Source organism: Spathaspora passalidarum (genome assembly GCF_000223485.1).
Source record: "Spathaspora passalidarum NRRL Y-27907 unplaced genomic scaffold SPAPAscaffold_3, whole genome shotgun sequence".
Taxonomy (NCBI): domain Eukaryota; kingdom Fungi; phylum Ascomycota; class Pichiomycetes; order Serinales; family Debaryomycetaceae; genus Spathaspora; species Spathaspora passalidarum.
In genome coordinates, this window is record NW_006767427.1 from 153,666 (window position 1) to 180,910 (window position 27,245).

General features: G+C 36.7%; 11 protein-coding genes across 11 annotated transcripts; 5 read left to right on the top strand and 6 right to left on the bottom strand. All coding sequences in view use genetic code 12, as the record gives it.

Moving 5' to 3' along the window:
• Window positions 1-34: 34 nt before the first annotated feature.
• Window positions 35-1,269, top strand: SPAPADRAFT_70744 (TauD/TfdA dioxygenase family protein; the record flags this gene model as incomplete). Its single annotated transcript, XM_007374200.1, has 1 exon — window positions 35-1,269. One exon carries the CDS (start codon window positions 35-37, stop codon window positions 1,196-1,198), a length of 1,164 nt encoding a protein of 387 aa, XP_007374262.1.
• A 263-nt stretch (window positions 1,270-1,532) lies between these two features.
• On the top strand, window positions 1,533-2,432 carry SPAPADRAFT_54772 (putative pantetheine-phosphate adenylyltransferase; the record flags this gene model as incomplete). Its single annotated transcript, XM_007374201.1, has 1 exon — window positions 1,533-2,432. One exon carries the CDS (start codon window positions 1,533-1,535, stop codon window positions 2,430-2,432), a length of 900 nt encoding a protein of 299 aa, XP_007374263.1.
• Window positions 2,433-2,533: 101 nt separating this feature from the next.
• On the bottom strand, window positions 2,534-6,496 carry SPAPADRAFT_54773 (ubiquitin-specific protease; the record flags this gene model as incomplete). The annotated part of the gene is made up of 2 exons (XM_007374202.1): window positions 2,534-6,345; window positions 6,379-6,496. 2 exons carry the CDS (start codon window positions 6,494-6,496, stop codon window positions 2,534-2,536), a joined length of 3,930 nt encoding a protein of 1,309 aa, XP_007374264.1.
• A 3,605-nt stretch (window positions 6,497-10,101) lies between these two features.
• Window positions 10,102-11,226, top strand: MP65 (putative family 17 glucosidase; the record flags this gene model as incomplete). Its single annotated transcript, XM_007374203.1, has 1 exon — window positions 10,102-11,226. The coding sequence occupies one exon, from the start codon at window positions 10,102-10,104 to the stop codon at window positions 11,224-11,226; it is 1,125 nt and encodes a 374-aa protein (XP_007374265.1).
• Window positions 11,227-11,758: 532 nt separating this feature from the next.
• Window positions 11,759-13,525, bottom strand: RAP1 (DNA-binding transcription factor; the record flags this gene model as incomplete). Its single annotated transcript, XM_007374204.1, has 1 exon — window positions 11,759-13,525. One exon carries the CDS (start codon window positions 13,523-13,525, stop codon window positions 11,759-11,761), a length of 1,767 nt encoding a protein of 588 aa, XP_007374266.1.
• A 205-nt stretch (window positions 13,526-13,730) lies between these two features.
• Window positions 13,731-14,817, bottom strand: SPAPADRAFT_60104 (uncharacterized protein; the record flags this gene model as incomplete). Its single annotated transcript, XM_007374205.1, has 1 exon — window positions 13,731-14,817. One exon carries the CDS (start codon window positions 14,726-14,728, stop codon window positions 13,967-13,969), a length of 762 nt encoding a protein of 253 aa, XP_007374267.1.
• Window positions 14,818-15,028: 211 nt separating this feature from the next.
• On the bottom strand, window positions 15,029-16,425 carry OCA1 (putative tyrosine protein phosphatase; the record flags this gene model as incomplete). The annotated part of the gene is made up of 1 exon (XM_007374206.1): window positions 15,029-16,425. The coding sequence occupies one exon, from the start codon at window positions 16,381-16,383 to the stop codon at window positions 15,799-15,801; it is 585 nt and encodes a 194-aa protein (XP_007374268.1).
• A 104-nt stretch (window positions 16,426-16,529) lies between these two features.
• SPAPADRAFT_60106 (dolichyl-diphosphooligosaccharide-protein glycotransferase) lies at window positions 16,530-17,118 on the top strand (the record flags this gene model as incomplete). Its single annotated transcript, XM_007374207.1, has 1 exon — window positions 16,530-17,118. One exon carries the CDS (start codon window positions 16,598-16,600, stop codon window positions 17,099-17,101), a length of 504 nt encoding a protein of 167 aa, XP_007374269.1.
• A 503-nt stretch (window positions 17,119-17,621) lies between these two features.
• On the bottom strand, window positions 17,622-18,410 carry RAS1 (Ras family GTPase; the record flags this gene model as incomplete). Its single annotated transcript, XM_007374208.1, has 1 exon — window positions 17,622-18,410. The coding sequence occupies one exon, from the start codon at window positions 18,408-18,410 to the stop codon at window positions 17,622-17,624; it is 789 nt and encodes a 262-aa protein (XP_007374270.1).
• A 1,206-nt stretch (window positions 18,411-19,616) lies between these two features.
• PHO23 (Pho23p) lies at window positions 19,617-20,881 on the bottom strand (the record flags this gene model as incomplete). Its single annotated transcript, XM_007374209.1, has 1 exon — window positions 19,617-20,881. One exon carries the CDS (start codon window positions 20,837-20,839, stop codon window positions 19,661-19,663), a length of 1,179 nt encoding a protein of 392 aa, XP_007374271.1.
• A 3,209-nt stretch (window positions 20,882-24,090) lies between these two features.
• SPAPADRAFT_149927 (uncharacterized protein) lies at window positions 24,091-26,481 on the top strand (the record flags this gene model as incomplete). Its single annotated transcript, XM_007374210.1, has 2 exons — window positions 24,091-24,419; window positions 25,143-26,481. The coding sequence occupies one exon, from the start codon at window positions 25,370-25,372 to the stop codon at window positions 26,411-26,413; it is 1,044 nt and encodes a 347-aa protein (XP_007374272.1).
• Window positions 26,482-27,245: the final 764 nt, after the last annotated feature.

Genomic DNA, 27,245 nt, shown 5'->3' on the forward strand with positions numbered 1-27,245 from the left:
TTATTATTATCATCATCAAATATAATTACAAAAGATGGCTCCAGTTCGTTACACTCAAGGCCCAAGAGGTCTCTATGCCGGAAGCAAGCTCGAAACCACTGCCAAAGGTTGGGTTGTTGTTGCTCCAGAATCTGCCTCCAAGGTTAACAAGGAAGTTCACGCTTACTTACCAACCTGGAACAAGGATGAACATTATGAACCATACAAGTTTCATGAATACCATGACCCAGCCCTCAGAGCTGACCCAAGCTTCCCAAACTTGTTGGCTAATGCTGAAACCAAGAACATTTCTCCAAAGTTAGGTACCGAAATTAAAGGTGTTCAATTATCTCAATTGAGTGATGCTGGTAGAGATGAATTGGCTTTGCTTGTCCACCAAAGAGGTGTTCTTGTCTTTAGAGACCAAGACTTTGTCTCCAAAGGTCCACAACACTTTGTTGATTATGTCAAGTACTTTGGTAACCCACACATCCACCCAACTTCTGGTCGTCCACAAGAAATCGCCAACATCCATGTTGTCTTATCCGGTGACACCAAGGAAGATCCATACAATGCTAGAACTAACTTAGTTGGATTTCACTCTGATGTTTCTTACGAATTACAACCACCAGGTATTTCATTCCTTACTGTTACCAACCTTCCAGCTGGTGGTGGTGGTGACACTGTTTTCATTGACAGTGCTGAAGCTTATAACCGTTTATCTCCAATTTTCAGAGAAAAGTTGGAAGGTTTAAAGGCTATTCACAGTGCAGTTAACCAAGCCAACGGTGCTCTTTCCAAGGGTAGTGTTGTTAGAAGACACCCAGTTGAAAATGCTCACCCAATTGTTAGAACCACCCCATTAGGTAAGAAGGTTTTGTTTGTCAACAGAGGTTTCACTAGAAGAATCGAAGGGTTAAAGGTTGAAGAATCCGATGCTATCCTTGATTTCTTATTTGACCACGTTGCCAAGGCCCATGATCTCCAAATCAGAGCTAACTGGGAAAAGAACACTGTTGTTGTTTTCGATAACAGAATCGTTAACCACTCTGCTATTGTTGACTTTGACACTACTGAATCTAGATTGATTGCTAGAGCTTCTGCTCAAGCCGAACGTCCAATTGGTGATCTCAAGGACTTGAACAAGCCTGCCGAAAGTCACCTTTTCGAAGGTCCTGAATATTTAGGTAACAAATTAGAAGATTTGAAATTGGCTTAATTGTTACTCTGTAGTTGGATATTACAGATTTTAGTTATTCAGAATATATGTTTAGTTTCAAAAAAAAAAAGAAACCAGTACCACTCTACTCCTTGTACCAACTCTACTTGCAAGAATTCAAACTTAGACATGCTAAAAATCTCTGATCAACTCATAATATTACTTTAACCATGCTTTGTTATACATGTAAGAAATTATGGTTAATGCCTTTTTGCTTTCCGAGGTTTTGTGGGGAGGTCGTGCGCAGTCCCCCCACCAAGTATTATCCCCTACGAGTCTGATCTATATAGAACAACAAATCAATATGTTTCTAGAATAACCAAACATTTTAATCATGCCACACCTGGTCATTATAATCAAAGATTCTCTTGCCAATGACTACACCCAATTGATCAGCAAAGTACTTCTTGACATAACCCTGTCCATAGACAAGATTGATATTTATATCATAAACGAAATCACCAACTCCAATGACTTGAACGCAATATTGTTCCATTACTACTCCATTGCCAGGAAATTGTCTATTGTGAAAGGGTATGACTATAGGTTCGATATTAATGTCATTTTCAACATTGATTCTCCCTTGTGTTTATTCAAGCTCATCCAGACATGGAACATGGCCTTTGTGGCAACTAACGAGACCGGATTATTGAAGCTTCATGATATACCAATTGTTCCTGTATCAGTAGAGCTAACACCGGTGACATATCCTACTACAGACAGACAATCAAAAGAGCGAGGACAGTTTGATGTTGCCGCCGTTGGTGGAACTTTTGACCATATTCACGACGGACACAAGATCCTTCTCTCGGTTTCCGCCTTCCTTACGAAACGCAAGTTAATTATCGGTATAACGGGTAATGAACTCTTGAAAAATAAAAAATATCATGAAGTGTTACAACCATTTGCTGAACGTCAAGCTTCAGTTCAGACGTTCTTAAACTTGATTGTGGCTTCGCGTCATATTCAATTTGAGCTATACGAAATTAATGATGTGTGTGGTCCAACAGGTTATGTAAGAGACATAAATTGTTTGATTCTCAGCGATGAAACTTTGTCTGGTGGCGATTATGTTAACGACTACCGTAAATCTCGTGGTTTCAAAGAATTGGAAACGGTGATAATCCAAGTCATTGGTAATGGAGATGACAAAGAAAACAATAACGACTACGCCACTTGGAAGTTAAGCTCTACAGATATCAGACAACAAGAAGCTAAAAGACTTCAGTTATAATTTCCTATATATGTGTAACAAATAAAAATATAAAAAGCAGACCCAAATACCATCTAGCGAATATACATTTTTCTTTTCTTTTCTTTGTGTTTTTTTTTCTTTTACTTTATAGATATCCCCTTGTCGAATTGATTCAGGCGTTTTATCCGGTCAGGGTGGTCTAATGCAATCGATACACCATTTGATGCCTTTCCAATTTCATCAAACAAAACCAACTCGTCATCTTCTACATAGCTACCACTAGAAGTCTCATCATTGTCAACAAGGGCAATTTTAAGCTTTTCAAATGCTTGTATGCCCAACCCTAACTTCTTTCTTAATCTTTCCTTGGTGTTTTTGAATACTTCGTCACGATAAACAGTAAGCAAGAATGGAACACCGTGGCGATAAGTGGTATTCTTGTGGAAATGGAACGTAGGTATCAAGTTCAAGTTCTTCACCTCCTTCTTGGCCAATATGAACTCCTCTTTCACTGTCTCATTGTCAAACACATCATCATCTTCATTCACTTCTTCATCATCGGTAAATCTAGCTACTACACTATGTGCCGCCAATATTTCAACTTCAACAGGGAAAACACCGCAATATAAGTCATAACCATCTTGAATTTGGTTTAACGAAATATCAAATCTAACCAAATCAGCAAAAATATGATTATTCCCTGCCCAACATAATAAATGTTTCAAATGACTCTTTGGAATATTGACCTTGTGCAATAACTTTTCAATCAAATCATGAACAGTTCCCGTTTTGGAAATCAAGATTTCAAATACTTGATATTGTAATAAACTAGTCAACCAATGAATCTTGACTGCCTTCAAGTTTTCATAATCCTTTAATGGTATATTAAGTATCTCATATTCGAAATGAATCAATTGGTTGGCGGGGATATGTTTAGGAAACAATTGTGATAAATGGTTGGTCGTTTTCAAAGGATATCTCTGTCCCTTGTTGCTCAATACAAATATTCTTAAATAGTTAGGGTCCACATTTAATCGTAATGCAATTTCAGCAGCCAATTGGTGGTAACTATAATCCATTGATGCCCAAATTTGGAAAGTTTTGCTTAAATTCTTGGCAATTTGAATATCGACGCTTTCTTCCTTTTCTTTGCCTTCACCTTCGACAAAATCAAAATCTTCCTCATCAATCTCAGCTTTGAATGGTTCCACAGAAATACGAATTCTAGTCAACAAGAATCGGTAATATTCTTTCAAATTATGATAAACTTTACCCTCGGCAAGATCATTCACATTGGATACTTGGACAGTAATAATGTCACCATTACTCAATTCTTGTTTATCAAATGAAACACCTTGGTCGAGCTTTTCGATTTTAATGGGAGATATTTCCTCATACAATTCCAATGAAACGTCTTCGTTAAACCCAAGCAATTCTCTAATCGGCTCAACTATAGTTTCAATCACATCATCCTTGGATACATTAATGTGTGACAATGCTCGAACTTCTTGCGAAATAGGATCAAAGTACTTGATAAATAAGAGGATATTCTTTGAATACTCTTCAATGTTTTTAAATTTCAAGTCTGATTCCTGCTGAGTTCCCACATCTTGAATTTTATTCAATACAAAATCAAAAGTAAAACTTTCAGGTGTAACTTTCTCAGTAATGGTCGTCAACTTGTTTATTGCTCGAATATCTTTATTCAACTCTTCGACAAAAAACACCATCTCGTCAAATTTCCGGTTGAATGATTTGAAATATACATTGTTCACATTGGTGTCTACCAATTCATTACGAACAGGTTCATCGACACGGTTAGTGTGGTTATTTCTATGACAAACAGTAATCAACCGGAATCCATTTGCGTCTTCATATCCTAATTCATTTCGGGCAAGCTCATTCAAAACCTTAAAGTTATCTTCCTTCTTCACCTTGAATGATTTCGGATCACACAAAGTTCCCTTTAACGACTCATCATAAAACTTAACCACAGTGGAATCCAAGGCGAGATCAAATCCAGCATTGTGATTCATAGTATTGATGGTTATTAACTTGACATTGATGTAATATAATGCTTCTTGCTTTTGTTTTTCGATTCTTTCACGTTCTTCAATTTCAAATTTTATTTGGGCCGGAATATGTTTGGGGATAGATTCATCTATAGATTCGTCATTGTCAGGAAGGATACTTGGCAATTCACTTTCACGGTAATATACCAACATATAAGCTGAAGTTACTCTCCTCATTAAATGATCCTGTTGTTCAATTCTTGACATTTTACTCAATTCAGTTTGGGTCAAATCACGAGCTCCGAAATTGTCTTGGAAGACTTGAGTAGGGGTAACTTTCCATACTTTATCATCATCAAATCTTAACCAGGTTTCGGTGTTGGCGTATGGTTTTATCATGGCATAATAATGCCCATTGGAAATACTACCTTGATGCACTAAAACACCATGCAATTTATAATTCCAATTTTGGTTCTTGATTTCATCACTCAAATCTTCATCCAAATAAGGTTTGAGGTCAATTTTATCGGGGAATTCATAGAAATCATCAATCTTAACCAAATCGTCCACAACAAAGTCATATTCAAATCGCTTCAATTGCAAATGCAATACTGGTGGGAATGCTTCAAATACAACACCTTTCTTGGCATCCTGATAGCCATACTGGTCACCAGCTTGATATTTGTTTTCACCATCCAACATTTCAATTTCAATATAATTCTTGAATGATTCCGATAAATTTTGGAATCCTCTGACGTTTAATTGAATATCCCAGAAATCTTCTACCCTCGATGATTCATAAGAAACATTGACACACTTAATATAAGATTTCATCTTCCCCACAAATATATCATTCAATCTGCCTTCAATTTTAGTTCCCTTCATAGCTGTTTCCAATTTATCCATTAAGATTCTGTTTAATTCTTGAACGTCATGTTGAGTAAATGCATCTGAAGAATCCCATCCAAACGATTTGGTCAATTCTAACGTAGCCACAGGTTCATTGGAAGTCGATAATAAGTAGAAAATTCTCTGCAATGATAAAGCCACATTTGATAACTCGCCAGTTGAATGAGTAGGAATTTCATAAACTAATTTCCTGAAGCATTTAGTGGTGAAATAACTTTGTAATAACGAGTTCAAGTAACATGTAGCACCTTGATTATTCAATCCAACATATCCAGATCCAAGTTTTGAATCATAGTCTATAAAATTATGCCATAATACACCAGTAGAAGAATCATCAATTATTCTAACATACCCCGTAATATTTAATTGATTATTTGTCAAAATAGGATGAGGAGTTGGATTTCGTAAATTGTTCACACCGTGGGTTAATTGCTTGAGTTCTATCAATGAGCTGAACCCCCAATCAGTTTCACCTTTATTGAACCGATGATGAGAACCATTGCACATATGAGCTTCAGGATGATGTGGGTTCCAAAGATCTAAAGCAAATTGGGCACATACATACCAATTCTCGTCGACGGGCTTGCCTTCTTCATCTAGTGGTGGATGTGGTTCCATATATATTGAAATAGAATTGTTGTTCTGGTTCCCATGAGGAAACAACAAGATGTTCCATTCATATCCGCCGCATTTGAATTTGGGCGATCTAACTTTTTCTTCTTTCAACAGATTCCAGTCTTTAATTTCCCAAACGTAATGAGTTTCGTCTTTTATGGGGTAGTCCTGTACTGGTTTCATGGTTTTAGCAGCAATAGCAGCGAAATCATTGGCTTTTGCTGCAGCAGGATCTTTATTGTTGCCATTCTCGGTGTCACTATCATCAGCAATGACGATCACGTCATCATCATTATCACTAACACCACGTTCAACAATCACACCTTCATCTTCATCGTCCTCATCTTCGTCGTCATCGTCGTCCTCAATTATTTCTACATCATCTTCAATACCCTGTTGAGTAATGTCAATAACCTCTGGACTTGCAACCACAAGGGGCTCTTCTGCACCAATCAAATCAGAAATATCTCTATTGGTGCCATCTATTCCATTAGCTCTAGTCGCATCCACATCGGCGTTGCCTGGTTCTTCAATTGATTGTTTCTTGGTGTTGATATCTACATCCATGGCGGGATCATCAATCAAGGGATTTCCTGAAATCATCACGCCAAATTTCTAACTATGCCTTGATTCTAAACTCAATCGTCTTTCAAAATAACAAACAGTGATTGTAAATGGTAGTAACTGCTGCTTTTTTTGTTGATTGGGAAGTATTTGGGTTGTATTGGTATTGATGTTGTAGCTTTGCTGTGTAGATTAAACAACTGAATTTGATTGATTGTGTGTAGTGTTCTTTTTTTTTTTTTTGTTGCTTTGCCTTCTACGATCGGACTACGCGGGGTTAAGAATTTGACAGGCAACGAACAAACTAGGGTAAGATAGCATAACTCACATTCTTGCTCAATATAGTGCTAATCACAAGTAGAAGAGACATGTTCAATATCTGTAGAAACTATTGTTTGCCTGGCGTAGAAGTTGGTTTTATACAACAGAGGTGATTACTAAACGAGATCCGGAGATCGGTTTCTACAATACAACACAGATGTTAGATTCTCGGTAACTTATACTAAATCGATGATTTCACATTTAGCAATACAACAAATTCGTTACGTAATTACTAGAGCAATGTCGCTAATCAGTTATTGTTTCAGCTGTTATGGAAGGCTGAGTTTCTCCCTCTATACTTTGTCACGTGAGATTATGAATGTGGCATAAATTAATAAGAAACCTAATAGATCATGTTTTTAGTTCTATTTTACTAGAAGGAAAGGTTCTGATGAAAGTTGAGTCTCTTATTGATAGTAAAGAAACTACCTTCTATTCAATTTCAGATAGATTGGCAACACGATGTAGGTAGCAGTACTATGTGCTAAAATTATTGCAAAAAAAACTTGAATTCTTCTATACAACAGTCATGATTTTTAAAGTTAGTATAGACAAACTACACAAGGAGTTGAGAATGCCAAGTTCGAACTACAAATAGCATAGGTTTTTCACCCAAGAAGTTTCTATTTTTAGATCCATCAGATAAATGTCCATAGCTTGTAATTAAATGTTGATTTGAAACAGGGATCATGCATATTCTATCCAAACTAAAAGAAATACTGATATACATCTCTAACCAAATATACCCAGAAAGTGTCCAGCTATCAATTGGAACAATAATTTAGTGAGTATACTTTGATTTCTATATTAGGTACCCTAGTCCGAATTGCATGTTCCGACGCCCTCTCTCGTTTACGCATTGTTTACAGATACGGGTCGGCCCCTGGTGGCATGACTCGCGGCTCGGCCAGAACTAGAACGCACCCCTCGTCTTAATCACCCCACCGCTACCAGATGAAAGTCAGATCATTCTAATAGGAATTGCCATTCCCTTCAATTATCGGAATAGCTACTATAAACATTCATACTTTAGTCTCTATTCCATTCGCAGCTTTATTCAATCGATGAATATGGAACACTGTATTAGTGTTAAAATAAATTTAAATTATTGAGTAAATACTGCAAGGGGTCATACGTCGAGTTTTAACTAAACATGTAAATACTGCACTCTTTGCAACAATGCTAGTCCCACCAGTCAGAATATCCAAGCAAAAGAAGAAAAAAAAAAATACTATTATTAACAATAGAATGCTTTTTTGTAGCAATCAATTGAAGGTGTTACGGAGGCGTGTTGACAAATAACAGGTGACGGACCATCATCGGAAAGGTCTAACCTAACTAGGTGTAATTTATTTCAAATGTGGAAATCCCTCCCCCCTTTCAAGAGTGCATAGGTAGTTAAGTCCCAATTCTACTTGGATACATGTATGCCTAATCTTGAATGCGGGGATTTGTCAAGATATGCTAAGCCAAGTAGTTACTATTGGCCGTTGGTGTTTAGAATAAGAAGTAATAGATGCACGACTAGTACTCGAATTATGGAAGTCTGTATGTTCAATTGTATCAAACCATTAGATGTTGCTGCAAGAGAAAGGTGACTGTAATAGCTAACTAGTAGTTAACGGCGTAAAAAACCACACAACCTACTAAAACGAAAGGGGTAGCAACACATTTTAGGGGGGTAAATCTTCGATTGGTCCAGAACGGCTCTACCCTCGTACTTGACTACTAGCAAACGTTTTAAGAGTCACAAAATAAAACTGTTGAAAATGTGGGAGTGCAAAAAGGGGGATGCGTAAAAATATATTGCAAAAAAATAAACCTTTACAATGAATTAATCTTGGATTAATTACCGCAAGATTACCAAAATCGGGAAAGTAATTACTTCAATCTTATGAGCAGGATCGGGTGTTGCAAGCGATAAACCACCCAATCCAATACTTGCATTGCTTGTGCATTCTAGAATCTGTGGTTGTGTTGAAGCTAAGAAAAACTTTTACATCAAAAATGTACGTCTTCCCAAATTCTTCCTGGATCAGCATCTCGGGAACGGATATCAATCATCTATATGCCGACCATACACCAAATTACTAATTTATAATGAGGTCATCAGATACATTATCTATTGATTTTGTGTGTGGTACGCCTCAGCCAATAGAATTAATTAATTAGATTTTAGCGTCAACACGACCCACGACCCGCACGGGGTTCTGACAACACCGCGTTAAAAAAAACAAGAACACGATAATAAAGAAGGCTTCTGGTTTCACGATATTGACAGACTTTAGAAGCCTCCCCCTTTTTGTTTCATATCCAGTGTAAGGAAGTGATGACGACGAGGGGGCGACAATTACGTGTCAGTGTAAGTTCATACGTATGGAACAAACATTTAGACATCGTAAAAAAGACAACCCTTGATCGGATTACAGCTCATCGCATACACTGAAATTATCCAAGAAATTAGTGAGTCTTGATAATGAAACATACTGGAATCGCTTGGTTCTAGACCAATCTCTTGGAAGAAAAACCACAAAATTTCTTAGCTTGGTTGAACGCGGATCTTTGAACAAAGGAAAAAAAAAAAAAAAAAAGAAAAATCGCGAAATCTACAGCAATTTGCAAACCCAATTAAGACAACAGGTAAATATTGAAAAAAATAATCTATTTTTTCGGTGAGATCGTCTGTAAACAATTCAAATGTGAATTTATTTTCTCAAGATTCTATTACGAGAACAATATTGCACCACATTACAACCTGTTTCATTAGTGCTTTGTGTTGACAAATATTGTGTTTTTCTGCAATTACCTATTGTTTCACGTTTCAAATCAAAAGTTAGTTACGTAACGTGAAGTATTCTCGCACCAGTAGGGAGACAATGAAATTACCACATGTAGTAGTGAACTTAGCAATGTTCTCGGTAGATTTTGTAAGCGCTGTTAATAATATTTTTTCAGCACTACTAATATTTTTGTTTATTAACCCCCTTTTAAACCAAGCATACAAGGATTGCAATTAATGCATCATATGCAGAAATATTTTTAATTTATGAAACAATTTTGGTGCAATTTTTTTTTTTTTTCTTCGATTATTTTATTTTTTTTTTTTTTGGATTCCCAGTTAGTCCACCAAATAAAACTAAACGAAGTTGGCAGTTTTTTTTTTAATTTAAGACAGTTCTTTTATTCTTCCTCATAGTCGTTCGAATTTATAAAGTTTCTATCAGTCATTCCTTCATACTCCTTTAGAGATTTATAATAACCAACTACTTACATTCCTTATTGCTACTATGTTGTTAAATACTCTCGTTAAAGCTGCCTTATTAGCTCAAGCCCTCGCTGCCCCAGTTGTCCAACAACACCAACACCACCAACACCAAGACAAGAGAGCTGTCCATGTTGTTACCAAGACCAACGTTGTTGTTGTCACCGTTGGTGCTGGTGATGCCACCGTTACCTTAGCTCCAGTTGACTTACCACAACCAACTGCTGACGTCAAAGTCTCCGCCGTCACTGACGCTCCTCAAAACGCTCCAGAAGCTGCCACCTCAACTGCTCCAGCTCCACCAGCAGAATCTACCTCCTCCTCTGCTGCTGCTCCAGCTTCTACCGGTTCCTCCCAACCAGATTCTGGTTCTGTTGGTGCTGGTGGTGCCAAGGGTATCACTTACACCCCATACTCTGACGATGGTGGTTGTAAATCTGGATCTCAAATTGCTTCTGAAATTGCATCCTTATCTGGTTTCGATGTCATCAGATTGTACGGTGTTGACTGTGACCAAGTCGCTCAAGTCTTACAAGCCAAGTCTTCTTCCCAAAAGATCTTTGCTGGTATCTTTGATGTTTCCAACATTGGTGCTGGTGTCCAAGCCATTGCTGATGCCGTCAACGCTCACGGTTCTTGGTCTGACATCTACACTGTTTCTGTTGGTAACGAATTAGTCAACTCCGGTCAAGCTAATCCATCTCAAATTGGTCAATACGTTTCTACTGCCAGATCTGCTTTAACCTCTGCTGGTTACTCTGGTCCAGTTGTATCCGTTGATACTTTCATTGCTGTTATTAACAACCCAGAATTATGTCAATACTCCGACTACATTGCTGTCAACGCTCACTGTTTCTTTGATGGTCACTATACTGCTGAAGATGCTGGTCCATGGGTTTTACAACAAATCCAAAGAGTTTGGACTGCTTGTAACGGTGCTAAGAATGTTTTCATCACCGAAACCGGTTGGCCATCCCAAGGTGACGCCAACGGTGTTGCCGTCCCATCCAAGCCAAACCAAGAAGCTGCTATTAACTCCATCAAGTCTACTTGTGGTGACAGTTCTATTTTGTTCACTGCTTTCAACGATTTATGGAAGACTGATGGTCCATTCAATGCTGAAAAATACTGGGGTATCTTCTCTAACTAAATCCATTCTCTTTGATTTCAAAGCTAATGTTGTCTAGAAATAGTGCAACTTGCTTTTTCTTTTAGCTACGTTTTTTCATATACACTTTTGTTTATTTTTCTCTCTCTCTACAATTTGTTTTATACATACAATTGTGTTTTTTTTTTGTATTGTCATATACATTTTGATACCCTTATCAACAATGTAAACTATATAGGTTGCAACTAGAGATGAGAGCGTTATCGAGAATGTGTCACTGCAAAAGTGGTACAGGATAAGAACATGTGACATATAGTGACATATCCATGTGCAACATTTTACACGAGCTTACATTTTAGAACATCTTTAGGCGCACACCCAGGTCCGAGCTCGTGACTTTCAAATGCATGATTACTATTTGAGATGTAAATCAACCAGAATCAGCCGAGTTTAAAGTTTGGAATGGTTATATGATTTCCTAATCAGGTTAACAATTTTAGGAGTAATCAGGAAACCGAATTAAACCTCCACATGAAAACAACAGAACATATATTAATATACATAGAAGTAAAATTTAAACTTGGCTGTGAAATTGACTAAGAAATTCCTTTCTCTTCATAATCAGATCCAAGGAATGTGGACGCTGAAGATCGTGCTCAGATTCCGTGCCCAACATCTGATCATGTTTGGGACTCCATATATCACCACTACCTACGATTCTCAACTGTTTATACAAGGGAATGCCTGGCTCAAGGCGAGCAGCATTGAGAGCCGTGAACAATCTTTGGCAGTATGTTGGTATCAACGGAACATCAGCACTAGTGGCGTAAACTACGTGACTGATTAATGGATCTTTCAATCCTAATTTATTCAAGGCATGAAAGATTCCTGGGATATCAGTCACATCACTCAAGGCAGCATTGATTGAGAGATACATCTTGTTTGCATCATAATCTCCTGGTTTTCCATCCAATATATCCGCAAACGTGACTGATTCACCAACATACTTCAATACTATTGGAGCTTGTGATTCAGGTTCTTGAGATTCTTCTTCTACTTGACCTGCCTCACCTTCTTCTTCTTCTTCTTCTTCTTCTTCTTCTTCTTCATCGTCTGCTTCATCTGCTGCTTCTTCTTCTTCATCTTCATATTCCAAGTCGGTAACTAATTGAGGTACTTCAATAGGTTGAACAAAATGATCACTACCTGCTTGCTTCACAATCAATTCATCATCGATATTTGGTTCTTCATTGACGAGACTAGAGTCAAGTGGTTCTTCTTCTTGAACTTGAATATTGTTTGTGCTAGAAGTAGGGATTTTTCCTTGTCTTCTCTGATTAAGCTGCAATAGAGTTTCAGGCTCTTCTCCAGTCTTGATGCATTCCTTAAAGTATTCAATATAACTAGGGATCATTCCGGGGGTAATATATCTTCTAAATCTGTCTCTCCACGAATGTAAACTATGATTTGACCGTTTTCTATACAAACGGTCATAGAAACTATAAGGCAAAACAATTGCTTCATCAAAGTTAGGAGAAACTCCTAAAGATTCCGAAGCTTGCTCAATGTGCGCCTTAGCAGCCTCACATAAAACGTAGTCGTCTATAGCAGTATACTTGTGTTTCAAAGTATCCGGGAAATCATCGACCCCTAGCTCAATGTACCGGCCCATATCATCCTTGACTAGCTTGTCATTGATGTCCACCTTATAAACAAATCCCAACTTTGGTTCTAAATGCTTTCTGAACCGTGCTCGGATAGAGTTCCCAGTATGACCCTTTAACATTTCCTCGTGAGCCAAATCTTCATAGAATCGATGGGAATGACGGAATCGAGGATTCATTCTCACTTGGTTCAAAATAAACTCGTCCTTCTCGGGCGTGAATCGATTATGACGTTTGGACATACGTCGCTTCGCTTCGGCTTCAGCTTCTTCGTCATCAGCCTCGCGCGATTCTTCAACTCCAAACCGGAACAGGTCTAAATTGACCAATCTCCCTTGATTAATACATTCATCAATGAATCTCAATTGAATACCGTGTCCTTCTTCGGCGTTATTACTCAAAAAGTAACAAGAAGGGATGAGTCTGTCAGTGACAACCCCACCATACAGAATAATCAATTGGCGATAGTGAGAACGATGGGGCTCATTTCTAGGGATGTAGAATAAAAGTGATCGTCCATCACGATCAATAAACAAATTCCGTTGTTGATGTTCATGGTACTGATTGATACGCTGTTGTTGCGTGGCGGCATTCATGGCAGCAGCTGCTGCTGCTTCTGCTGCTTCTGCTGCCGCTTGACTCACCGCATCATCATAATGAAGTGATTCGTAACTCATGTTTCGTATGTTTTTGGTGAATTCAAAACGGTTGCAAAAGTTGTCTTGGTTGGGTGATGTTTGGATGTTAAATAATTGTGTTGATGTTTTGGTTTTGTTTTGTTTATATTTTGTGTATGAGGAGTGACCTGTTTTTTTTAAGTATTCTGGGGAGGCACAAAATGTATCATGAGAGTCGTGCGCAAATGTACAAAAAAAAAAATAGAGCAAGAGGTCGTGTACCTATGAGCAAGGGTTACCCCAGATCACAAGCTATAGTTAAAACGATCATGTGTATTATAACATTGAAACGCTTTCAAAAGTTACAAAATGATATAAACATAAAGACACGTACCAAGAGAAACAACAGAGGTTAATTTCATGAATGATTATTATATCTCAGCTGTTAAGTATTCAATGTTATCAGGAATGAAGCAGACAAATGTAGTTTTGCCTCTTTCTTTACAACAAGTAGAAATCTCCAAATATACCAATGGAGGCAATCAATAAACTAATAGCGGAAATGGAAACACCAATGGTATATTCAGACTTGACGATAGTCAAATCGTGAATTACTTCCTTCTTAGCCAATGCTTGTTCCACTTCTTCGTCAATACTTACTTCAGCAGGTTCAGACTTTGCAGCTACTGGGACAGGTTGTGGAGAGATCGATCTTATTTCTGGAGATGAAATTGAGGTTGGCGTGGAAGTACCAGAGTCTTCAGAAAGATGAACATATGATTTACCCAATTGGTCATCTTGGGAAGAAACCTTGGAAATTAATTCTGGTTCCTCGTCTTGCTCTTCAGGCACAACTTCCGGTTTAGACTTTTCTTGTTTCTTAATTGAAGTTTGCTTCTTGCTCAACATTCTGTTTTCATACTTGTATACTCTTGCATAAAGACCGATGATAGTTAATGGTGCACCAATTGCTGAATAGAGCAAGTATGGATGTTTCTCATCAAGAGGACTATACTCGTATGCCAACGAGAACAATCCAGTGGCCAATACCCCCAATGCAATATTGACAAATCTCGACCCAACTATAGAACATACCACGTCTTTCAATTGTGTCTGGAAAGTCAGTGAAGAGGTTACTTCACGTTTAATCTTGGTTATAAACTGCGGGATTTGATAGGCAGATTGATAAGTTAAAGATGTGGTTAACAAACCAAGTGATCCCCACCCTAATAATTTAATTGTTGAGATACAAGTTCCAGCCATATTTTCTGCTTGAACTTTCCTTACAGATGTGGCGACTATTCAAATGCTATAAAAAAGACCGATAACAGTTGTAGTATCAATCACTCCTCAAAAAAAAAAGTAATTGTAGTTAGGGAGGAGAAGAATACAATCGAACTTTACTACCAGGGGAAACACACAGACAGCAAAAAAAAAGAAAAAAGAAAAAAAAAAATACTGATGGCAAAAATTTAGATTTGACCGGTCACGTGGACGGTTGTTTAACTCCGGGAAGATAACCTATAGCAATCGAATTAGGTCTCTAATTATACAGGCAATTGCGAGAAGGAAATGCTCATAGGAGAGCCCAATTATGGCGGTAAATATTGTCTAAATCTGTACTAAACGGAGAGGGTAAGGATAATTTCTGCTAAGAAATTCCCAATATTAAATTCTTAACTTTAGCTTGTCTTAATACTATCTTTGAATACTGTTTGATATAAAACCTTTGCTGGTACTCAAAGTTTAGGTTTTCTTACTTGCTCGGGTTGTTCGGTTGCAAATATCTCCTAAATTATAATCAAGGTCTTCTCTTTTACATTAATGAGTCAAGGCATCTACTTGGTAAGAAGTATCAAATGTGCCTTGAACCATGTGTATTACAAAAGCTTTTCAAAATATAATACTTATACAAGTATGAATCTATATAGATACTAATAAGCTTATTTTGAGGGGCATATATAGCGCATACTCTTACTAAATGGAATTCATAACTCGGTCCTGAATATACCAACAAACACATTGATTCACCCTATTTCTATTCCGAGAAAAGTAGCTTGGTGATTCAATCACTGGTATCATCACTGGCTAGCTGTAATTATATCAATTTGAACTAATCGAGACAGAATTGTATGTTTGTAAAAAGTAGTAGTTACACTCCAGCTGCTTTTACAATGCAATAATGACCAGTTCAACACCCACAAATAAATTACTTAACAAAAGATTGGAAGTTACACACTAATTAACTTCTGTTCCCTATTTTTCGGTTTGATCGGTTCCAGCATGATTGGGATTCGTCCAGCTAAATGTTCAACACAGACAATAATCAGGGCCTACTTCAACCATTCAGGAACTTTATCTTTATCAATATGCACCGATGATATATCAAACCCTTCAATCAATAATTCCACCAAAATTCTCCCTCCTCTAGATCCTGTAAATCTACGATATTCCTCACTTACACTAGCCAAGTTCCAACCTTGTATTCTTCGCAAACACCCAATCACAGTTCCAGTACGATGTCTCCCCATCCCACAACACACTAAGCATGGATAATTCTCTTTATTGACGATCAATTCGAGCGCACGTTTAATGGTGGGCTCATTCAAGGAATCCCAGGGATTCATATGCTTGTCGAAATCGTCATCCACCATACTGACAAACTCGATATTTATCAGATGGGAATTACAGTATTCTAAAAACTCGTCACTTGGTTCTTCTGATGCTAGCCAGATAATTGTGCGTAAGTTAAGTTGGTTAAGGAATGCTTGATTTATGATTGATGGTTGACCCGATCGATAAAGTTGTTGTTCAACTGGACAAAAGTTGAGGGGTGGGACTATTCGAACGGCAGGAGGTTTTGTGATTTTACGAAGATTGTTGGAAGGTAAAGAATTATTCGGTACTGTTGTGTTCATGTTGAGTGGTGTGTTAATACTGACCTATAGTTAAGCTTGTTCACTATAGAATTTTCTTTTTTTGCATATTAGGATTCGTCCTTGGTTTTACTACCAAACAAAAAAAAAGAAAAAAGTGTGCTGGAAATTTCAACGTGTTATTTTGTGAGTGATTTCGAACAGTACAAGAAACTTTGGTTGTATAACACTAGCATACTCAATTGCATCAATCACAATGAGTAAACAAGAAATCAAGAAAAGAGTTGCTGCAGCTGCGGCAGCAAGTAGTGAATCAGGAGCACATCCAGTTGTTCCAAGTTCTTCAGTCACCACCACCTTGAACGAACTTTATTCTGCAATCAATACCACCATAGCCGACTACACCGATTCACTTACCCCTCGTCTTAAATTGATTGATTCATTCCTTGTGTTTTTAGTGGCTTTGGGTGTTTTGCAATTTGTTTATGTTTTAATCGTGGGTAATTTCCCCTTCAATGCCTTCTTAGCTGGGTTCATAAGTTGCGTTGGTCAATTTGTCCTTACTGTAAGTTTAAGATTACAAATCAACGAAAAGAACAAACATAAACAATCAGAAAAGCAAACTGTAGACGAAGATGAGGAAGAAGAAACTGGAAAGGAAGAAACGGTGTTCAAGTTCATCAGTCCAGAACGTGCTTTTGGAGATTACATATTTGCCAGTTTGATTTTGCATTATATAGTTATTCATTTCATCAATTGAGATCACATAGAAAAAAAATATACGTTAAAGTTTGATGTGGTGTAGTTTTTTTATTTTGATAAATAAGGTTTTAAATTACATATATATATATAAAAAATGAATAATTATGAATAATTATGGATAAAAACGCACGAGACTGTAGATTTGACATATTGTGCTGAAAACCTGCAGCGAAATCTTTAATGATTAACAAATGCGTAAAGCAAAATTAGGTAAAAACAAGGAAATGCCAACAAGGGATGAATCAAGAATAGATTTTCGGATGCGTAATACAACGGCATTCACGAATAAACAAAAGCAAACAAAAGGTGAAATCCAGTCAAAATTATCGGAATTAATGGAATAAAAAGTAAACATTACCAATGCGAATGATTAAACTTTTGGGTGGTATAACAGAGCGATTGCACGTTTCTGTTAAATGAAATAAATAGGGATAAAATGTGTAATAAAGCTAATGTTAAAGCCATGTCGAGTCTAGCATCACTTGGACGACCCACTCGGTATACTTGCTGAATTAACCTTACATTATCACACAACAACCTGACTTTTCTTTCCCATCAGGTTGTGCTTGTGGCTTGGCCTGTTGCTTTCTTCTTGCGGATGCATCAACAACATTTTGTCCCTGTGCCTCTTCCTGTTGTGACAAAGGAGAAGGATATCCTTGTTGTAATTGTGGAGAAGGTTGTTGCTGATGTTGTTGTTGTTGCTGTTGTTGTAGTTGACTTCCTAACTGATTTGTTTGTTGCTGTTGTATATTACCATTACTTGAGTAATCGTTATTCTTGATCGCATCTTGTATCTTATCTTGGTCTCTAATTGACCTTACTAAATCGTAAAATGCTTCTTCAACATTGATTCTTTGTTTTGCGGAGGTTTCTAAAAATTGACAACCAAAGGATTTAGCCATGGCTAATCCTTCTTCATAACTAACTTGTCTTTCAATTTCTAAATCACACTTGTTTCCAACAACTAAAACTGGGACATTGTCACTATCTTTAACTCGAAGAATTTGTTCATAAAATGATTGCAATTCTTCCATTGAATTACGGGAATTGATGGAATAAACTAAAAGGAACCCTTCACCAGTTCTCATATATTGTTCTCTCATGGCTGAATATTCTTCTTGACCAGCAGTATCTAAAATATCCAACATGACTTGTTCGTCATCAATTGTACATTGCTTACGGTAGGAATCTTCAATTGTCGGATCGTATTCATCAACAAAATGTGATTGGATCAATTGGATAGTAAGTGCAGACTTACCAACACCACCTCCACCGACAACGACTAATTTATATTCTCTTAACATGGCAGTATCTGTGATTGTAATTATGTGATGACTGAGTGGCTATGTTATTTTTTTTTTTACCTCTTCGTAGATTTGTGAGATTTGCTTTTGGTTTTGATTAAATCAGACGTGATTCTAACTTGAAAATAGTAAATTGATATGCGTATCGCGTGTCAATTACAGTCTTTTTATACAAGAATCCCTTTTTCAAAATGGAAGAAGGCGAATTCCAAAATAATTCAAATGGAAGACCAAAGTTTTTATGTATGGAAATTCAAAGAGAAAAAAAAATAAACCAAAGGGGACAAAGCCAGAAAAAAAAAGTCACCAAACCAACGCAGACAGAAAAAAAAAAATTAGTGACCGTGAAATTTTCCTTTGGCTGTCTGTGCGTGCCGCCTTGTTGATTCGTCGTGCCTTTGTCTTGAGTGTAAGGCGCGACAAGGAAAAGTGTCACTACGACATGATTCTTTTTTTATTGAATAAACAGCAATGTTACTATCACTACATTAAGCTTGAGTTCATGAATAGTTGCAAACTTACTAATTCAACATTTCAACCAAATGACGCCACTAACATTTAGCTCCTGCCGTATGTGTGTCACATATCCAGTTTCAAATATTGAAATTTCTTCCTTATCCTTTTAATCAGAGGCTTTGTATTTTTTTTGTGTCTGGCATGGATCTTGCACCTTCGGTTCATCCGCCTAGTTCCGTGAGCACAAATTTTAGTATGGGTGGAATACGTCCATTGTTCTACACTACGAATTCACCCCCCGCCTCCACCCCCCATACATTGATAAAAATAATCATTCATTGAAACAATTGCTTTTCTTCGTCTTCTCCTTCGTCTAATCTGGGACCAATAACACACATCTCCTTATCAGTCTAAGCCATTGTAGAAGGAATAAAGAGTGCACTTTGTTTCGTCTTACTCCATATTTTTACCACTAAATAGAGCACAAATTAGTTTTAGCAATTACATGCTCGGCAAAAATTTCACATCCACATGATGTTTAAATTCCAAGTTGAATTATGAAATATCACCTTATTTCGGAAACAATAGATTATATAGCTATGATTGACACACACACACACAGCCTTTCACTCCCTCGGCTCACTAATATGCAACTATATTGACGTATTTTTTTTTTTCTTTGCCCGTATTATGATGTATGTATTGGTCTCGGTTTTGCTCGGTTTTAATCAGCCCAGCAAATTTCACATCTCGTAATGGTATTTTTGTTATTACTACACACAAACTATATATCATTATTTCTTTGCCTTTTTCATCTTCGCAGAACAATCATCACAATACCATTTTCCCTTAGGTGGATTTTTAAATCCGATACATGGTAAATGGAACCATTCTCGTTTACAATCTTCTCCATCACAACCCACCATTTCTCCAAATGAAACTTGATTACAATAACAATAAGTAGGTTCATTACTTCTAGGACCTTTGCTTTGACTGGAGGATTTCCCATCTACTTCATCATCGTCATAATCATTCCTCTTTTTACCACGTTTAGGACCGTTGTTTGGGGTGGCACTACGATCATCACCTCTACCCCTCTTTTTGTTGGTGGAGTTACTGGTTGCCAATGAAGTATGAGTCATGGTACCACTGGAAGCATTGGAGGAAGCTGAATTAACTCTTGCATTGTTTGGATTACCTGGGTTCCCAACTTGAGTCGAAGGTCCTGATTGCAGGTTCAGCTGTTGTACCAGAGGTGTACCTTCTTTATTTTTTTTCTTTCTTCCAGCACCAGAATGACCGTTACTTCCCCTAACATCTTCATCGGTTTCTTTATTTGCCTTCTTGGCAGCCAATGCTTCTCTTCTGCTTTCACTTCTTTGACTGGGCATTGATCTGTCCACAGTGCTGGAACCAACACCTGATCCAGCACTAGAGTCCATAATCATGGCTGGGTGGTTCAATGGACCAATCCTAATACTTTCTGGAATCTCATTATTCTGAATAATCAATTTGTAGTCCTGGTTGATTCGTGTCATATGTTTATAAAGCAAATCAGAAGCCACTGAAGTAACGTGCATTTTCTCTTCTAAACAAGGAATTATTTCATTAATCTTATCTTTGATCAAATTTAATCTACTATAACTCGTTGGTTCGGCTTCTTTGTCAGTGTGAAGAGTATCGATATAAGTTTTGATATGATGGTTGATCTGAGGAACTGTATTAATACATTTTGCATCGATCTCCTTAAGCAAAGTAAAATACTTGATGATATCTAAGGGAAGTGCCTCAAAGGCATCACTTATATCATTCAACCCAGGTAATAATTCATGAATGTTGGAAATAGTTTTTGCTCGACCCTTGTAGGGCTGAAATTTCTCCCGATGTTGATCCTGCTGCTGTTGCTGTTGTTTCATTCGATTGATTATCCGTTGTGATTTCTGGCGCGAGGGAAGATCCTGATACGAGGTCATGTTTGGCTGTGTACGTTTCAAACGTTGTTGATGAGTTTGGATGTGGAGCGGTTATAACTAACTCCTCTAGTATGTTTTTTTTTCCTGGTTGATGCAAGTGGTTAGAACATTGCAGGTTATAATAAAACTGCAATATGATTAACATGTAAATTGTAACATGCAAGTTTGCACTATTTCTGTTCTTGCAAGCTATTACAATAATGGAAGTAGGGGAGTAGTTCAAGGAAAGTATGAGAGATAACTATTGAGGATAAAAATATGCTCCCCGATATGATTTTGAGAAACATTTTTCTAAAACTAATAAATCGTCAGTCATTTATTTAATTGTTTACTTTAACGAAGAGCCCATCCATTCGTTGAAAGAATTTCAGTTTCAACATTAGGTTCTATAGAATAGTTTCAAGCATAAAAATTATTCTCGGTTCATCTGGAGGTTTTCCTTTGATCTTTTTTTTTTTGCAATTGATTTACTGCTGGATCTCACTAGTGGTTCGTTTTTAAATAATGAGCAGCTCGAGAAACTTCGGCTAGCATATCGGGCTCAAGATTGAAAGGAGCAACATCCCTTTCTTTCAAAGAATATAAATCTGCCCAGTCGTCATCAGCAACAAAGAAACCAGTATCCTTGTAAAATATTACACCACTTAAAATCTCTGGATAAAACATCTAATACTACATTTGGTAAGTGTTCTTCGGCAGATTACTCTGGACCCTTGGTTAAATCATATAATAAAGTTTTGATATAGTTCCATTTTTCTTTTACATTTTGATCACCAGGAAACTTCTTGGTCATCAACCGAAATTAATAGAAGTAAGCTTGCAAACTATATTAGTAGCTCAAGAGTGCTTGTAAGAGTGTAATATATATTAGATACGTTGTTTTGCCTGTTGGAGGTTTACCTCTTTGGTGCTATGTTATTCTCAGGAGCTGCTGTGTTCTAGAGTGTCCTTCAAATTATTATTTATACGAATGTTTGTACCGTTAGATATTATTGACAAGTTTTGAGTAACTATCAAATTGGATGTTTTGTAATTGTCTTCGCTAAAGAAAGACGGAACCTCTAATTCAAAGGTTCCAATTTCACTACATATGCAGCACGATTAACTAAAATAAGTTCTTATACATATCAATGCATTCCAACTTAATAAACCTTTTACCACCTTCTAACAATTCCTGAACTATTGGGATTGGTTTGCTAGTATTAAACCTCCATTTTGTTACTAAAGTAGAAAACACCCTCGCGTGATTCATTTTCTGAATCAATCAACCTTTTGTAAAGCTGTTTAAATTCCTGTAAACTATTCTTTATTCCTTGAGACATCAAACACGTTGTAGCACTCTGGTAGAATATTACTGTTAATTTTTTCTGTCTTTTAATAATATCCTTGATTTTACAATCAAAATAATCATTCTCAAACATCAATATATGTAAATTTTCTAGAGAATTTGCTTTTAACTTGATTTATCAAAAAGGGTACCTTTGATGGTTAATGAGAGATGTTTCAGTGTGCATTTTAGGGACTGACTTTTCCAATTTGGAGTAGCATTCATGTGATCTCCGGTCAAATGTATTGAAAGCGAGCTCAAACAATTAAATTTCTTGAAATTGGAACATTTGTCCCATTTCTGTCACAAGTGTCTTCTTATACCCAAATTCCAAACCTAATTATAACTTATTAATGCTAATATTATACTAACCATATTTTCCCAACTATTCAAGCTTGTTAATTCTAACATCTCTGATCCGCAATGACTCTAAGTTTGTAAAATGTTTTATAACCTTAAAATTTTGAATCTCATACAGGAAACTCATAGTTAACTCCTCAATAGATTGTTTACACCCAGACACGGCAATTTTTCGTCTCTAGAGATGTAAATTATTGTAGTTATTTAAAGATTACTTTTGCATGAGTAGTCGCGCATCATCAACTATCCTAATATTGGGGGATGAACGTTTAATACACTCAATCAAAGCTTTACGACACTCAGCTTCGAGGAATCTAATTTCTCTAGTAAACTTCAATTTCTTTAAGATAATGATCAAAATTTTCAACTCTTTGATGACTGTGAAGTAACAGTAAAATTGGAAATCAAACTCAAGAAGTGCCAATAATGGTTCGCCATCATTGAGTAAAACGACTAGAAATGTCGTCAAGACTTGTATCTTGGAATATAGTTATGGTCATTGATTCCTATATATTTGCTTAAATTCTTACTCAGAAAATGTATAGAAAACGAATGAAGAACTTATAAACCAAGTCAAGGGTTGAAAAAGATGGTACTTTAAGATTAGGAAATCCCACAAAATAATAGATGTACTGCAATTTGACATACGAGTATTTAGTTTAAAGTATTTACTTACATGATCATTTGTAGACTCTTAGAACTCTATGTAATTTCCTACCTTTATTTGTATTAAATATTATTAATGAAGTCCTTTCTATTCAAGAAGTTTTTTTTTTTTTGCAGTACTGATATTTTTTATCTGTTTGATAGAGACAATTGCAAGTTAGGGGTAACCTGCAATGTTCTTAACAAGTAATTTACATATAGTCTTTTTTTTTTTTTTTGCAACCTCTAGTAAGTTTTGTCGTAGAATGATTACAAAGACTGCAGAAGCAGTTTAATTGCTAGTCAAGAGTGGGATATCATTAAGTTCTGTGCCAAATTTTTATAAAAGTTTGTCGACGATTCAAAGAAAATAAACTCCTATGAAAAGTGGACAAAATTATTCAAATTTTGCTCAAATTTGGAGTAAATCAAGTTAGCTTAAATTTACTATTGAGATAATGGCACAACAAGTACTTTTTTTTTAACGTAAGAACGGGAAAAGTAAAAAAGTTCCTCAATTGCAAGTTTTGACAAGCAAAAGACAGGTATACTGCAAAAGATCGAACTTCTAAGGGCGTTATTTAAATCTGGCCTTGGCTCATTTTCAAATGGTGCGATTTTTTTATGAAAAGGCAAAGTTGACGTTACATCAAACTACAAAATTTCAGACTTGTGTTAACAACTTCATCCAGCGGGATCTAATCACCTCTCCAAAATACAAGACATACAAGCGCATATGATTTTACTTTCTAGATCCAAGATTCAATATTGTGTAAAAAGAAGGTAATCTAGATTCGTTTAAAATTTAAAAGGTAGTGGAAGGCTCGGATTATTTTAAGTCACATGACTGGTGCTAATTTTTTGCAATAATTTCCTGATTTTTCAAAGACAAAAAAATTAATACCGTTCCCCTGATGGCAATATAAACCTAAAAGATTTAAAACAAAGAACTACGGTAAAAATAAAAAAAAGAAAGAAACAACGAGGGGGATCAGGTTCCATTTATGAAGAACTAACCGCAATTGCTAATTTTCCCTAGGATACACTTGATCAAGCGGCAGTCATTTTAGTTTTCAGGATTCAAGTATTTATAAATCCAAAAAAATCCACAATTTTTCTATTATTTGAAATATTCATTTACATCGAGTTTCGAAAATTACTCCCTACTAGTTTATGCATTAAACGAAACTACTCCCCTTTGCATTACTACCATCTATTTGTTTCATTGTTACCAAGAGAACCGTTGAAGTATGTAAACATTTGTCTGAGTTATGATTTCATTCCCCGAAATGATTTAATTGCACGTTTTATTTTTTTTTTTTTGGAACTATTGCCTTATCGGCGGCTCATCAAATATATGTTACAGACCGCTAGAGTGTACACAAAAGATGTCTTAATTGATCGTCCCTTCTTCAAACCAGTGATGGCATAAGGTTATTGAAGTCCTCCTCCACATTCCACAGCAATTTTTTGTTCCGAGACCGAGGAGCCAGTGGCATTGAGAAATCCATGAGGCACACGGATCAATTTCCTTTGTTTTTCTTGTATGAGAAAATCACTGTGGCTGGCCACAATAAATGCACACAAAAAATGCCAATTTTTTTTTGCCGTTTTATAATAAATATGATTGTGAACCATGCACAAATGTCATCATATTAATTGACAGTAAAAATAATGGACTTAAATCCACACTGATTTGCATTGAGGGACACAGACATTTTTTTAATCGTATACATATAGCGACGTGACACTCCAGTTTTAAAAATATCCACAATCAACCTTTCATTTTTGACATAATTAATTTTCTAGCATTTTTAGTTTCGTATATGTTCTTGATTACCAAGGATTATATCACCACGTCACACTACCATACCTATTCCACCTCCATTATTACTGCCAAATCATAACCATTTGGGAATTAAATTAGATCTCATATGGAACAACGTCATTCAAATACTAACCATAAACTAGAACCCGATCAACAACAACAACAACAACAGCAACAGCAACCGTCACAACAACAACAACAACACACAACATTCCCACGGTATTCACCTCTGCAAAGACATTCAGTTGTAACTAATCACAATCAGCCGCCTGTTTTACGCTCACAACATTTGGATCTTCCATCACCAGTAATACCGTCGCTACCATCCTCTATTCCTGCGCCCCCACCACCGCTCTTGCGATCTTATGATATGCGTTCCATGGGTATCTTTGCTAATCCTACTACTCCCGCATATTCGTCATCTACACTCCAACCAGGACCAATATTAGGATCTTCGCCACCTACCAAACGACCAAGGTCGGAAAGTTCATACACTTCACCACAACCAAACATGAGTTATACTCGAGGATCGGGTAATGATCACCAGTCACAACAACAGCAACAGCAACAGCAACAATCTTCTGAGCCAGAGAATGAAGACCAAAGATTCTTAAGATTAGCCAGGGATGCCCTTGTAGCTACTGCTCAAGGCGTCCTGGGTCAGAATAACCAGTTAGTTGATCCTACAATTTCAGACTTGTTAACTAGATTACAATATGCTAGCTCACCCCATGGTAATCCTATTTCTCAACTGGAGAAAATTAGAGCAGACAATGAAGGGAAACTCATGATACAGGGATTCTATTCCCAGTTTCCTAACTTAAGTAACGATATATTTACTGGAAGTCCTAATAGACCAAAAGAAGACAATTATGGTCACCAACCACAGTCTGTTCACAACCCCCTGGGGGACGAAGAAGGGTGGAATTTCCTTATTGGAGATTCTACCAGAACTTCCACATTAATGGAACAAACTAGCTCTGGGTCACGATCACAGCTGATTTCAATCTCGAGAAAACTGAGTACTACAGGTGACTCTGACAATCCTGCTCGGAAATTCCTTTGTGATAAATGCTCAATGTCATTTAGAAGGTCTTCTGACTTGAAACGTCACGAAAAGCAACATTTGAGTATTCCTCCGAATATTTGCGAGTTATGTGGTAAGGGATTTGCCAGAAAAGACGCCTTGAAAAGACACATGGGTACTTTGACATGTAAAAGAAATTCAGAAAAGAAGTTGTATATTGATAACTTGAATTACTTAGGCAAACGAGGTGGTCAAATTGAGGAAGAAGAAGACGATGATGATGACAATGAAGAAGAGGTAGACAACGAGGAAGATAGACGTGAAGGTTCTTCTAATCAATTTAGCAGATATGACCCTCATAATCCTAGACTGGATTGGCCAATTTAGCTTTTCTTTCACTTCATTTATTTAGCTTGATTTTTTAGTTTTGGAAATGTATAATTATTTTTGGTGTGCATGAAATTGGTTTCTTGTAGTAGTTGAACAGTAACTCCTGTCTATTCATTTCCTTCTTAGTTGTAAATCAACATTTGCAAAGAAGATTACGATACACAAGTATAGCCGAGATCATCAGACGAATTTGGCAGGGTTTGGTCAAAATCCGTCAGCACCACGGGTGAAGTTACCACCTCTGTATTTCTTTTTTTTTTTTTTTTTGCATCCAAAACTGTGGCTTTCCCACCAATTCCGCGCGTGGAATTACTGCTTTAGATTAACTACACCGTCACTACCTAACTAAACAATGTTCCTTTGTTCTGGATACTGGAGTGAGGGGAGTGTGTGATGTAGACGGCAAGTAACTACGAGATTCCATAGTGATAATTGTGGATGTGATGATAAGTGTGGTGGTAATAATTAGTGGAGAGAATACTAATACCCATGTAATTTCAGATTGTCTAATGTCATTCCTTATTATTCTCACGAATTTCGAAAGATTTAATCACAATTAGGAAGATAGTAACTATATTACAACAATGGAGGTTGCAAATTAATGTGGCATTTTGCTTATCTGAAGAACTTACGAAACTATGTACGCGAATTTGAGCTAATTATATGAACGGATTAACAAATATCACACTTCATTTGCAATAATGAACCTCCCTGCTTAAGCACACAATCCCTTGGTTACTAGACTAGCCGCAAGATTCCAATGTCTTATTGTTTCGGGATTTGAATCTTCCAGGAAACACAGTTCAACCCATATCCCAAGAATTCTTTA